This window comes from Drosophila busckii, chromosome X, assembly GCF_011750605.1.
Source record: "Drosophila busckii strain San Diego stock center, stock number 13000-0081.31 chromosome X, ASM1175060v1, whole genome shotgun sequence".
Taxonomy (NCBI): Eukaryota; Metazoa; Arthropoda; class Insecta; order Diptera; family Drosophilidae; genus Drosophila; species Drosophila busckii.
Genome location: NC_046608.1, coordinates 18178112 through 18191686, shown reverse-complemented (window position 1 = coordinate 18191686; position 13575 = coordinate 18178112). Strand labels below are relative to the sequence as shown.

The 13575-nt window shown below is 33.7% G+C and overlaps 1 protein-coding gene across 4 annotated transcripts; it reads right to left on the bottom strand.

Annotated features, from left to right (window-relative positions):
• Positions 1-1454: 1454 nt before the first annotated feature.
• On the bottom strand, positions 1455-5669 carry LOC108606865 (ELAV-like protein 2). 4 transcript variants are annotated; one of them, XM_017997373.2, is made up of 6 exons: positions 5144-5669; positions 4484-4528; positions 4166-4423; positions 3865-4108; positions 3173-3217; positions 1455-1939 (listed from the first exon to the last, which is right to left on the bottom strand). In XM_017997373.2, the coding sequence occupies exons 1-6, from the start codon at positions 5331-5333 to the stop codon at positions 1615-1617; spliced, it is 1107 nt and encodes a 368-aa protein (XP_017852862.1). In that variant the 5' UTR covers positions 5334-5669; the 3' UTR covers positions 1455-1614. The 4 variants fall into 4 exon arrangements, with proteins under 4 accessions (XP_017852862.1, XP_017852861.1, XP_017852863.1 ...); XM_017997372.2 differs by having other exon boundaries at positions 5135-5668; XM_017997374.2 differs by lacking the exon at positions 3173-3217 and having other exon boundaries at positions 5135-5667.
• Positions 5670-13575: the final 7906 nt, after the last annotated feature.

Below are 13575 nucleotides of genomic sequence, written 5' to 3'. Positions count from 1 at the left end.
TGTTGTTGTTGTTGATGTGGTTGTTGTTGTAGGTGTCTGTTGTAAAAGAAAAACAAAATTGTTGTGTTTTGGTTTTTTGTTAATTTTTTTTTGTAGTTTTTTTTTGCATCGATTTTTAAATAGTAAGTCACACATTTAATAAATATATATATGTATTTGTTTTTTTAGTACTTTATTTAATTTTGTTTTATTCATATATATTTTTTTGGTATTTTTTTTTTTGTAGTTCATGCATTTTTTTGTGGTTTTCGTTTATGGTTTAATGCATATAAGTTATAATTATAAAAATGGAATAATAAGTAGGCATAATAATATATAATGGTAATACAATATAAGTAATAAGTTTTGCTTTTGGTATTTTGTTTTTCTTAACGCTTTTGCACATACAATATTGAATATACTTTGGTATTTTTTTAGGTTTTTTTTTTGGTTTTTGCTTTAGTTACGCTTGCTTTTGTTTATAAGTTAGACGACGAAATAAATCAATTGAGAAAACGTTTACAATACAAGTTATATCATAATAATAATAATAATCATAATAATAATAAATGGCTATATGTATGAGCTATGTGTGTATAATTGTTTCTTATATTTTGTTGTTGTTGTTGTTGTTGCGTTTATTGACAATCATCGCTCTTTTATTTATTTATTTTTTATATGAACGCGGCTTTTGCTTGAGTGTTGAACAAATTATTGCGTATTGTAATCGAAATTGAATTAAATATTTATTGATAAGTATATATAAGCTACAATATTATAACGTGAGAGTCAATCAAATACAAAATCGAATTGAAACATAACCACATTTCATTTGCAAGCAATGGGTTAAATTTTGTTGCGCAACCAAAATTTTAAATTGTTGCATTACTTTTTGAATAATTGTATTAAGTAAAAAAAAATTGTGTTTAAATAATTATATTTAAATTTGTTATGCAATATGTATAGTAATTATATTTAGTATTTTTGCTTAAGTAAAATTAATAAACATTAAATAATTTTAGTTACGTAAGTTTAATATTCAATTTAATTTAAAAATGACAAAAAAAAATCTCATATGCGACTTATATGCTGCTCTTTTTTTTTAAGTATATTATTTTTTTTTTTTAGTTTTTTTTGGTATTTTTGTAGTATATATTTAGCTGTTATTTATAGACAAACGTCTGTATGTTTTTTGCGCTAAGATTTTTTTGTTGTTTGGTGTCGTTCTTGTTGCCTCATTTAAGCTTTGTTTTTTGTATTAAAAATGAAATAATTTGAATTTAATTTAAATAAAGTTTAAATATATAAGTTTAGTAAGTAAGCGAGTGTGCTAAAAAATTGTTTGTTTTTTCATTAAATAATAATTTTTGCTAAGTTTTTTTTTTTGTTATAATTTTGTTAAGCATACAAATTAAATAGAATTTCATATCAAACACACACACAAATTATTACAATTTTCTTAATAATTTATTAAGTTTTTTGTTTGTGTCTAAAGTACAAACTTGCGCTTAGGTTCGCTGACTCTTTTGCTCTTTTTTTTTTTGTTTGTTTGTTTGTTGTGCGCGCTTTGCTTTGGAGGCTCTCGCTCTCACACTCACACTCATTCTCCATCTCTCTCTGACTGTCAATTTAGCTTTAAGTAGTTTTAGTTTTGTTTGTCTTAAAGCTAACTTGCAGCACACGATTGCCCAAAGTATAGCCGTTGAGTGATTGTATGGCCACCACAGCCTCATCATAGTTGGTCATGGTTACAAAGCCGAAGCCCTTGCATTTGCTCGTCTGCAAGTCCCTAATGACCTTAACCGATTGCACCGCTCCGAATGGTCCGAATAGCTGCCAGAGCACATTCTCCTCAGTCTCCGGCGCCAGATTATAAACAAATATGCACCAGCCGGAGCCAGTCATTGCATTGCCCGGCAATATGGAGTTTGCCAACAGATCTCCAGCCAGCGGTGAGTATCTATATAGAAATATATTTGTAATTAGTTATTTTATTTTCATATTGATTTTATATATTTATTTTTGGGATTAAGCATATCATATATGTATATAAATATTATTAATATATTTGTTGTTTCGTTTTTATGTTACATTTACATTTCTTGAAACAAAAGTGTCGTTGCCCTGATTTTAAAACACCGAGATAGCTAGCAGACTAGTTACATATATGCATGATTTTTTTTTATTTTTTGTGATTTTATACTTAAGCAGACTATGAAAATTAAATTCTAATTGTAAGATAAAAATAAAATGATTTTTTTTTTCACTTCACAACTCAATCTAAGTTATTTATTAAATATTTATTATTATTTTTTTAACTAAAATAAATCATTTTTATTTTATTTTTATAACCTTAAGCTGTCTGCTAGAGTATTTATATATTCGGCTGGCCGAATGTTCTTCTCATTTGTTAATCTCATGCTTTATAATATTTATAATGTTATATATATGTATATATAGTGGCCACTATTACACTGTGCTGCATAGAAAATTTTGCTTTTTTTTTGACTCTAATTTTTTTTCCCAATTGCGTTGTAAGCACAAATATGTAATTGTCGCTGTTTTGTAGTATAAAATTGAAAATGAAATATATAAATGATATTAATTATAAAATATATATTGTACGTAATGATAAGTAAACAATTGTTTATTAATTTGTTTATGTTTCTTGTTAAGTTTCAGCTTTTTCAACGAAAACATGCAAAATGAAAGCTCACAGCTCCAAGTGCGAATTATTCGAAAAAGCTTTGAACGAGACCAAAAATGTTATTTTTTTTTTTTTGTTTTTTACTGCGCAATGTATAAAAAATAAATTGTATATGAGAGTATAACAAGTTACACACAAACATTTAATCTAAACATTTATTATAACATCAAGTTGAATTTATTGCTTGTTTTGCACTTTTTTTTAAACTGTACTAGCAAATAATTAAATTTTTTAATAATATTTAAGTCAATTGTCAATTGCGTGGAGCGGACCAAATACTATATTAATTTTTATTAACTTTAGTACAGCTAAAAAAAAATAATAGTCGATCCTTAACGACTTGAAACATTATTATATTATTATTATTTGTTGTTCAGTAATTAAATAAAATAAACTGCAATCAATGCTTGTATACGCATGTGTGTGTGTGATGTGTGTGTTTTGTTTTGTTGTTGTAAAAAGAAATTAATAAGTCCAAAAATTCACCTTTGCAAACCCTTGTTAATCGTAAACAAGGGACTTTTTCCAATGCTAAAAATGATGAGAATTTGTTTGATTTTTTTTTTTTTGGGTTTTTGTTTGTTGTTAGACAAAAAAAAGAAATAACAAAATATTAATGCCACATAAGTAAGTTAGAGGAAATAGTTAAACAAATAGAAAAAATATAATAAAATTATTATGTATATGCTTATGTAGACAATTAATTAATCGAAAATTAATTTAAATTAAAATTAGCACTTGTTGTTGAGAAACAAAATTTTTGATTACTCGTTGTCAGTCTTCTCGCTAACTTGCTTGCTTGCCGCTATACGCTCTAACGAGTAACTACAGCGAGTAGTTGCAACTCGTTGTAAACACACCTGACTGACTGTTACTATAGTACAGCGAGTAGCACTAGCGAGTAGTTTGTAACTCGTTGTACGCGCTGGCGAATAACTACAGCGAGTGCTACTCGTTGTAAACACACGGCCTGACTGTCACTATTTTTTTACTATACAACAGCGAGTAGCACTGGCGAGCAGTTTGTTACTCGCTGTGTGTTACTCGTTGTACGCTCTGGCGAGTAACTACAGCGATTAGCTGCAACTAGCTGTCTAACTCTTACTAGTTTTGCATTACTCGTTGTTTTACACTCGTTACTCGTTACATTTAGTTAAAATATATGCTTGTCTACAAACCTAATACGTCCGGCCGATGGCAAAGCGCCAGCTAAGCGGCGAGTAGCTGCTGCCGCCTGTGGAGTCAAATATGCAGTCAAGGGTGGAGCTATTTGTGCCTTAGCGCTATTGCTTGGATTATTGGCGAATTTAACGGTTATCGGTTCGGCATAGCCTTTAGGGGTTTTGCCATTCAGCTCCTGTATGGCACGCTCAGCTTCGTTGCGTTGATCGAAACGTATAAAACCGACACCCTTCGATAGACCTAAACAGCAAAAACAAAATAAAATAAAATAATAATAATATTATGTTTAACACCTACCAGAAATATTATCACAGAGTATACGAGATGTAATTATTTTGCCAAATGATGCAAACATCCCCTCCAAGTCTGGTTGTGATAGATTTTTCGGAAGACCCGATACATATAAATTAGCACCCTTTATCGATTCTGAACTTGGACGGGCGTATGATACTTTAATAACCTTATTTTGCAAACGCAAACCGTTCAGGGTGTTCACAGCCTTCTCAGCATCCTCAGCACGCACATAGTTGACAAAGCCATAGCCCAAGCTCTGACCTACAAAATAACAATAACAGTTAGTTTTAAATTTAAATTAATTTAGTAGTTAAGGCTTACCTTGTTGCAAAGCTGGATTAAGTGCGGTCAATGATGCTGGCAAGACTGTAAAATTGTAGAAAATATAATATTAGTGGTAAACTAATTATGTTGCATAGTGTAGTGTTGTAATAAAGAAATAAATCTATAATAAAGAATATTTCTAAGTAAATTTTGATACATAGAAAATAAAATTATTAAAAATAATACTTTAAGTACATAAAAAAATTTTAAATAAAAATTAATAAAATCAATTGTTTAAAATAATATTTTAATACATGAGCATTAGAAAAACTAAAATAAGAATATAACAAATAATATTTTAGGCATATAAAAAAGCTTAAAAATATTTAAAAAATAAATTGTTTTAAAATAAAAACTAAAACAAAATAGCAATAAAATAACAAATATTTTAAGTAAATAATTAAATTTAAAGCAGACTGCTAATGAAAATATTTCAACAATATGCAGCTAATAATTAAAAAATACTAATATTACTACGTTAGATACCAAATTTTAGGCTTAGCTATGCAAAGTTTATTTAAAAAATGTTCAAAATATTTACAATTTAATACTTTTTTAAATGCAAGCTAAAACTAAAATTTTAAATGAACGTGTTAAATGTTTTTTTTTGTTTATTATGAATGAAAGAAAACATTGGTTAATATTTACCCAAATTACCTGAGACTTTATCACGCACCAGTTTGCAACTCTCCAACTCACCAATGCTAGAGAAGAGCGAACGCATCTCCTCTTGCGTCATGGTTTGTGGCAGATAGTTGACTATCAAATTGGTACGTGACTCATCATTGCTGCCATCAACGGAGCCATTGGCGCTGCCGTTCTTGACAATATCCATGGCGTTGGTCATGATTACAAAAGTCTCAGTTACGCGTTAACAGTTAAGACGCTGTTGCTGTTGTAGGCACTGTTAACTGCTTAACAGTGGGGCTGTTAAATCTTTGGCTACTACACTCGTTAAGTTGTTGTAGTTGTTGTTGGTACTTGTTGTTGCTTGTGCTTAGTAATTAATCTCACTGCTTGTTTTTTTTTTTATTAATTTAATTTTTTCTTTAAGTATAGTTTAAGTGCCTTTGACTGCGCTTTGCACAAGTCCCGTCAAGTTTTGTTTGCCGCAAGGTTTTTAAATTTTTTTTTTATTATATATTTGGGTTTTTAGATCAACTACGATCGCGAAAAAAAATTATTTATTATTTATATTAAACCGTTCTTTGGCTTTTTGCTTAATATTTAAAATTGTATTAAAGTTCGTAGTAATATGATTTTTGTTTTGTTTTTTTTTTAGTTAAAAGAGTAAATTTTGCTAAAGTTTGCTGCGGCTGCGGCTTGCTGTGTGTGTGTGTGTGTCTTCTCTTTTTTTTTTTAAAAAAAAATTTGTGATGTTTCCTTTTTTTTTTTTTATATATAAAATTGCAAAAATGCAAAAAGTTAGCAATACGTTTTTATTTGTTATTTGTTTACTTTGACTAATTTGCGATGTTTTGGTTTTTGTTTTGGTTTGTTGGAACTTCTTTGTGTTTTTTGTTTTTATTATTTATTTATTAAGTATACATACATATAATATAGTATATGTATTTACTATAATGTTGTATATAGCTTTTAAATATGATTATTCGTTATATATATATTGTTGTTGTTGTTTTTTGTTTAAATTAATAGTTGTTGGTTTTGCTTGGTGGTGTTTGGTTTTACATTTGCTTTTGTTGCAGTTACAAGTTGTTGTCTTCTTCTTCTTCGCAATTTCAATTGTTGTTCTTATCTGGTTGTTTCTCTTCTGTGATAAATGATAGCCGGTTGATTGCTCGCACGTTTTACTCAATCTGCAACAAAACAAAAAAGAAAAAAATAGTAGAAAATGTATAAAACAATTTTTGTATTATCAGAACTTTGTTGCATGAGTTGACAAGTTTGCAGAAAGTGTGAGAGGGAAGCTAAGCGCGTTTTACACTCGACTCGGCTCATTATCCTTGAGCAGTGAGGCCAACCCTCGATTACATAACCTGAACACCAACCCCACTCCCTCACCCATTCAAACACCCCACACACATAGCGTCTGTCTAATTTACAAAAAAGACAAAAGCATAAGCCTAAAATATTTGCAACATTATTGTTAATAAATCATTTGAATGTTGCGCTTTTTTAGCTAACGTCAATTGTAATATATTCTGCTATACATATATATATATTTATTTTTTTTTTTTTTGCTGCAAATTGAATTTCTTTGTTAGCTCTATATGGCATTGCTTAATGGTTTGAAATTTAATTAAATTGTTTTGTTGGCGAAATGCGCAATATGTGGCTCAGTTATTCATACGTTCATATATTGGTACACAAAAGACCGCAAAGCTACCACTCAAGCGAGCCACAAAGTTGTTGCTGATTCAGCAAAAATTTTTAAATCTAAAAAATGCAAATACACTGCCAAAGCTAAAGTCAAAGCTTATATAAAAAAATTCACGCATAAATATTTATGCAAAAATATTTTGCATATTTTTTTTTAATTGTTAAATATATTCTTTTGTTTATAGTATATTTATTAGTCGACTAGCAGAGTTATTTAATGCAGCTTGGTAATTGCGAACGGCATGAATTTCATTCCAATTGGAAACATCGCTTGGTCCAATTGGCATTTTGCTGTTGGGGGTTGAAAGGCGAACGTATGAGCATAAAATCTAGCTGTCTAGGCTTCAGCCTCGTTTGTATATATATATGTGTGTGTGTGTGTGTGTGCATTAAAATAGGGTAAAAACCTGACATGAAAAACAAACAAACGTCGGCCAGCGTTCGCTGCTGGGACAGTAAGAGGACCATAAGCCATGGGGTTCAATGAACCCGTTGCGCTATGACGTTTTACTAGTTTGTCGAAGATCAACGTTGTTGTTGTTGTTGTTGCAATTATATGTTTGTGGCTGGCAAACAGCTGTTAGCGTTCAGTGAACTCGCCGCAGACAGGCAGGCAAAAAATAAAAAGTGTCACACTTGAGCAAGGTAACAAGTAAAAGCAAAAACAAAGCAGAATCAAAAACACAGCACAAAAGCAAACTGCAAGCGCAGCAAGAGAGCGAGAGAGAGTGTGAGAGCGCGCTGCGTTTAATTGCACAGTCAAAAGACATGACGCTGCATTAATATGCATAGCCACTTAGGCTGCCTCCTCCGCCGACGCTCTTTGCGCATTGACAAAGCGTCGCTGTCGCTTTTGCCGTCGCTGCTGGCAGCGCTGCTCTTATAAGCATATGCATGTCAATGAAAAGAAGATGCAGCATAAAGGAATCACAGCAACAAGAATAAAACAAATGCTGATGTATGTGTATGTAATTGACACTTTTACGCCGATATGTATATACATATACATATGTATGTTTGTGTATATGACCTCATTTTAAATGTGTGTCGTCAAGCAGCAGCTTGAGGTGGGTCAGGATAAACAGCAACGTCTTCGCGTCGGCAAGGGGTAAGGCATGTGCATAAGAGAGAGCTAGCGAGCGACTAAGAGCGTAAGTTAACGGCGCATGCAGCATTTTGCTTAAGATCAAGCTCTCAGCATCATGCACGCGCATATGCTTTAGTTTTGTTTATCCACAACGCACAGTGGTACAAATGACTTCATATTTATTTTTAGTCACGCTTTAGTTTAATTAGATTTTTGTACACACACACACACTATAAAAAAAAACACACTTAAAATAAATAGCTAAAAAAAAGTTTGAGCCTGACAAAAATATATACAATACTCATTTGATTGTATATTTTTTCCACAGCACTTAAGGAAACACACCACACTATCATAGCGTATAGTAGATAGCACATGCTGTGTAATAAGAGAGCAGGAGTAAAGTTTTTTTTTCTTTTTTGGGAGTGTTGGTAGTCTGCTCTATTGATTGCAGGCTCGCTCTTCTTAGCTTTCCATCTCTTTTGCACGCTGTAAGCTTGTGTTAGTTGCCATTGCTCTTGCTATCTCACTTACACGCCTTTGTCAAAAGCATTTCTTTTTTTTTTATAATGGGCGCCTTACCGTTAGGTGTAAGTAATTTAGTAATGTTTTATTCCAGTGGTTGTTGTTGTTCGTCCTTGTTTTAGACAGATTTTCACAGTTATGGAACGCAAAAAAAAATGATTGTGGAAAAAATTTGACTAGAATTGTTGAACACAATCGATGAGAAGTTGCTGTTAATTATTGCTGCTTAACAATATTGCAATTTTTAGGCCCGACGCGAGAGTTGCAACAAAAAAGATTTGTTTTCTACATATACTGAGTATATATATATGTATATAGATAGAGAGATAGTAAAACAAATCGGCTGTGCTAGACGATAGTTAACGATAGTTCTAAGTATATAAAAATACTTTGGTTATATATTGCACAGAGCTTGAAGCACAGTTATTGCTGTTCTTTGTAACTATTATTATTGTTGCTAACTGGTTGACTAAGTTGTTAAGTGTGTGTTATATACATAAATAACTATGTATGTATATGTGTGTGTTTTTGTTTTTAGTTGGAAAAAACCGAGAACACAACAAATTCGTAACTGAATACAACACAAAAACTGGTGCGGAGGAGTCAAAAAATTATAAATGAATGTTCTCGAATGAGAAACACAACCGAATGGAATCAAAACCGAACGAAAGCAACGAACGAACACGTACGACTGAACGGCAAACAGGCGCCGGCATTGACTCGTATCCTTCGAGCGCTTGTATCCTTTCTACAAACGCCCCAACAAAAAATGCTGAGAGAGCATACGCAACCAAATGAAACCAACCACCAAAACAAAACGTGTTTGCTGTCTCTGTCCCACCACAGCGGTTACCTAGCACACACCCTTTTGCTAGAGCGAACCGGCAATAGTCAAAATCTGTCGTCCTTTTAGCTGCCTGCCTGCCTGTCTCACCACCCACCGTGTGCCGCATTTATGGCTCCAACCAACAAAAAATTCTTTTCCTTTTTTATGCATGTACATAGGCTAAACATATAAACGAACATTATTTGAAGCACATATGACTTTAGTCTGCACTAAATCCATTTGTTTATAAGCCGCTAAGCCTAATAAACTAAACTAAAGCCTGCGCTTAGCTAACAACAAAAAAATATAAGTTGCACACGCCCCACTGTCTCCACGCACAGCAAGAGAGAGCGCAAAAGGTTAGAGCGAGATAAATTCGCAGTTACAGTTAAGCCGGCGCGCCGGTTGTTTTTGTTGCTTTTTTTGCGCTCTCTTTTTGTTACTGGGAGGCCACCTTGCAAGCCGCAGTTTATTAAACAGCATGCATACATACATACACATTTAAATGCGCGTGTGTGGGTGTGTATATACACACACATACAGCTTCCGTATTATAAATAATGAAATTTTAGCATTTGGGTTGACAACAGCGCCACACTGCTGTGCAAAAGTATGGAGCAGCTGTTAAGCAATAACAGCGGAGGGGGGGGGAAGAAAGACAAAGAGCACAAGAGTGTGAAGGCGGGCGGTAATAAGAGCAGCTATTGCGTGGTTTACTTGCATTTGCTTGTTGTTGTTGTTGCTCCTGCGCTACGTGCACAATTTTGTTTTTTATTTTCATGTTGTTTCTTTTGCATTCTCTTTCTTTTGCAATTTAAAGTGTTTCTTAGGCTCTTGAAGATAATGCCATTTATCCTATGACCCAATTCATTTAATTTTCTTTTTGGGGTGGCTCACCGCATACATTTTTTTTTTTTTTTGCCTTTGTATGTGTCTCTGTTTAGCTGTTTGTATCTTAAGAGGGTGTCAAGTGGGCTTGGCTGCTGTCGCATGTGTGCCAATTTTAAAAATATATATAAGACAATTTTAATAACAACTGCAAACAGACATTTTAACAAAAGCCCTTTGCGCCATTTTAATTCATTAAACAAATACAGTTACATATGCATGCGTTGTTGCTTTAGTTTCGTTCGTCTGCTTTGTTGCAATTAAAAGCGCGCGTTGCGACGCTTTCACTCTCCCTCTCACTCTCAGTTTTGTATAAGTTGCGGCACTCAACAGTGGACTGCATGTTATGTAACTAGAACAAATGCATGAGCTTAGTAGTGCTAGTAGTGCTGCAATTGATTGCACCACTGTAAAATATAAGAGTGTGGGATCAGGATGCGCGCACACATACACACAAACACAGATATGCATTTATGTGAGTAGTGCCGCATAATTAGCTTAGCTTGAATACGCGTTAGATAATTATAATAGCTGGGCTCTACCTTTATCTTATATCTCATTCAGCTGAATAGACACAACCCTTAAAGCCTAGACACATACATATGTGTTTCTCTATATGTATGTATACATACATACATAAATATGCGCGTATGTAATGTATACATATACATATGTATGTAAGTCACGTGTGTTCGCTAATGAAGGCAACATTTCGTGCCTATGCGAATCAAAATTAGAAACAATGGAAAGAGTAGAGAGAGGAGAGAGAGGGTTGTTGCTTAGGCACGCACATTGTGCGACACAGTGGTCATGTTTCTATTGAACAAGTGCTGATTGCTTGCTATTGAAATTGCTACCTGAAAAATGCTTTGCAATTATCTGAGTGCATTGAACTTGCGACACTGTAAACAGAGCGAGCGAGCGAACGAGAGAGTGATTGAGCGAGCGCGCGCCTTCATAGGGCGCAAAATTGTAACAGCAGCCAGTGGCGCCGCTAGCGCATGCCTCAATGGGGGTTAAGTATGTCAACTTTCCATTTTTGCAATCATTTACTTTAATTTAGCTGCTTACTAAATGCTGCTAACTATCAACAGTTTGTTTGCTTAACCCCCCTTAATGTACGCCGCTGTGTGGCAAGAAAATTTGTCATTACGTGCGTTTTGCCAAAATAAAAATTTTTGCAAGCAACGCTAGAATATGTAACAACAACAAAATGTCAATAAGTCGTCTGACTATAAATTGTTAGACTACAGATTTGGGCTATATATACGTACATACATACATATATATGTATAGGGTGGTGCAGTTAGGGGTAGATCGTGCATTACAACAAGAACAAAAACCATTGCAAATTGATTCCTTCTGCTGCTGGCAACAAGAAACAAGTTAGCTTTTGTCTTAAACTGGTTTCTAACAAATACTTATGCTCAAATTTAAAAAAAAAAAACATTTCACATTAAAGTTTACATTGTTTATGTACAAATAAAGACATATGGCCATATACGATATATTGCTGCAAAAGGGGTTGTCGCCTTAGGACAAAATATGTAAAAATATTTAAACTTGTTTTCTTTTGTTGTTGCTTTGTGGTTATCTTGTAATTTACATTTAAAACGATTTAGATACATATGTACATAAGCACAAATGTTCAAATATGTGCGGATTTTATATTACATTTCGTTGATATTCATTGAAAATTGCATTTTAGTTACTAAAGAGAATGCATCGCTTTGCTTAATTATTGCAGCTATATTTGCTTTGATTCACACTTAAATATGTGCATATGAATGTAGAATAATAATTTATTTAATGTAATAAATAATAATATGAATAAAGATACATTATTTCATATATAATTTTAATTCATTGCATTGAAAATTGGCATTGCCATCAAGAGTATGCGTATGCTAATTATAAGAGCGCCCACCTAAATAGAGCGCGCCTTAGCTAAGCCAGAGGTGTATAAGCTGCCCTCAGTGCATGATGCATGGTGAATTTTCTAAGAGTGGGCGGCAGCGAGAGCGAAGACGAAGACAAAGCCAAAAGGAATGTCTCCTTATTAGCTAAGAAGGCAGAGCCTGGCTTCTCACGCTCTTCACTCTTCAGTTGGCTGCTGATCTTGCGATTGTGAACATCGTGTGTGTGTTTTGCGTCGGCGTGCCGCCGGTCAGCAAATCGGTTAACCGATTAACCGTTAAGTTTGTGCTCACTCACCGCTCTCACTTCAAACTTGTGTGTTCATACAAATGCGTGAATGACGTTTATTAAGTGCAATAGTGTTGTGTTTTTTTGCAGTGCTGTGCAGAGCGGTATAGTAAAGTGTTTTTTGTTGTTTTTTTTTGCAGTGTAGTGCAGTGCAATAGAGTGAAGTGTTTTTTTTTTTAGTGTAGTGCAGTGCAATAGAGTGAAGTGTTTTTTTTTGTTCTTTTTTTTGCAGTGTAGTGCAGTGCAGTGTTTTTTGTTCTTTTTTTTTAATGTAATGCAGTGTTTTTTGTTGTTTTTTTTTTGCAGTGTAGTGCAGTGCAATAGAGTGAAGTGTTTTTGTTGTTTTTTTTCTGTGTAGTGCAATAGTGCAGTGTTTTTTTTCCAGTGTAAGCGAATGCCGTTACCTGCAAGCTCTGTGACTACGAAGGATATTGAACTCTGACACATTGGGGTATGTATGCACATAGTTATTTACATATTTAAGCCGGCCGGTGGCCGCCCAAAAATTTTAACATGAATAGACATACATGCATACATACACACACATACATATGAATGTATCGCATTTGTGGGGCGTTGTTTTGATTTCCATAGATTGCGCAATCTACGCGGCATACAAAACAGTTTTTTTTTCTTTTGCGCTCAGACGTCCCCGTGAGAGAGTCACACACACACATGCACACACCAAAGAGAGCGAGAGAGAGCACGTATCGGTTGCACAGTGCGCATGATTCGTTGTGCATGCGGTTGGGGCATTAGGTAGATGCTATTAGTTTTGTTCTTGGGGATCTGCGCACAATGTGCGGAAATTGAATTTGTGGACAACAACAACAACAACAACAACAACAACAACAAAAGTGCGCAAATGTTAGAGAGTGAGGTGCGTGGGAGAGCGAGCAGGAGAAAAAGAGAGAGAGCGCGCGCTCTCATTGCATTTTATGCTTTGTGTCGGTTTTGTGTACGTGGCTGCCGGCTCTTGCTATCTCGCTTGCACTTATGTGCGAAAAGAAAATAAAATAACAGCAATGCCGGCTTTTGTTATTTCGTTAGCACATAAATGCTTTTGATGCTTTTTATGCTTTTGTGCAAAAGGATGTTGCCAAAAGTTTTGTGGGTTAGTTGCGCTAACAATAAGTAGTGCAATAATTAAAAAAAAAAAAATAATAAACTTAAAAGTAGCTTTGCTATTTTTAGCCGCTTATATTTTTTAAGAATATA

Excerpts from the sequence above, each read along its gene's own strand:
- LOC108606865 (XM_017997372.2), bottom strand. The coding sequence starts at position 5,333 with ATGACCAACGCCATGGATATTGTCAAGAACGGCAGCGCCAATGGCTCC. Across the intron at positions 4,424-4,483 it reads TAATCCAGCTTTGCAACAAG|GTCAGAGCTTGGGCTATGGC; the intron begins GTAAGCCTTAAC and ends GTTATTTTGTAG. Across the intron at positions 3,218-3,864 it reads CCATCGGCCGGACGTATTAG|CATTGGAAAAAGTCCCTTGT; the intron begins GTTTGTAGACAA and ends CATCATTTTTAG.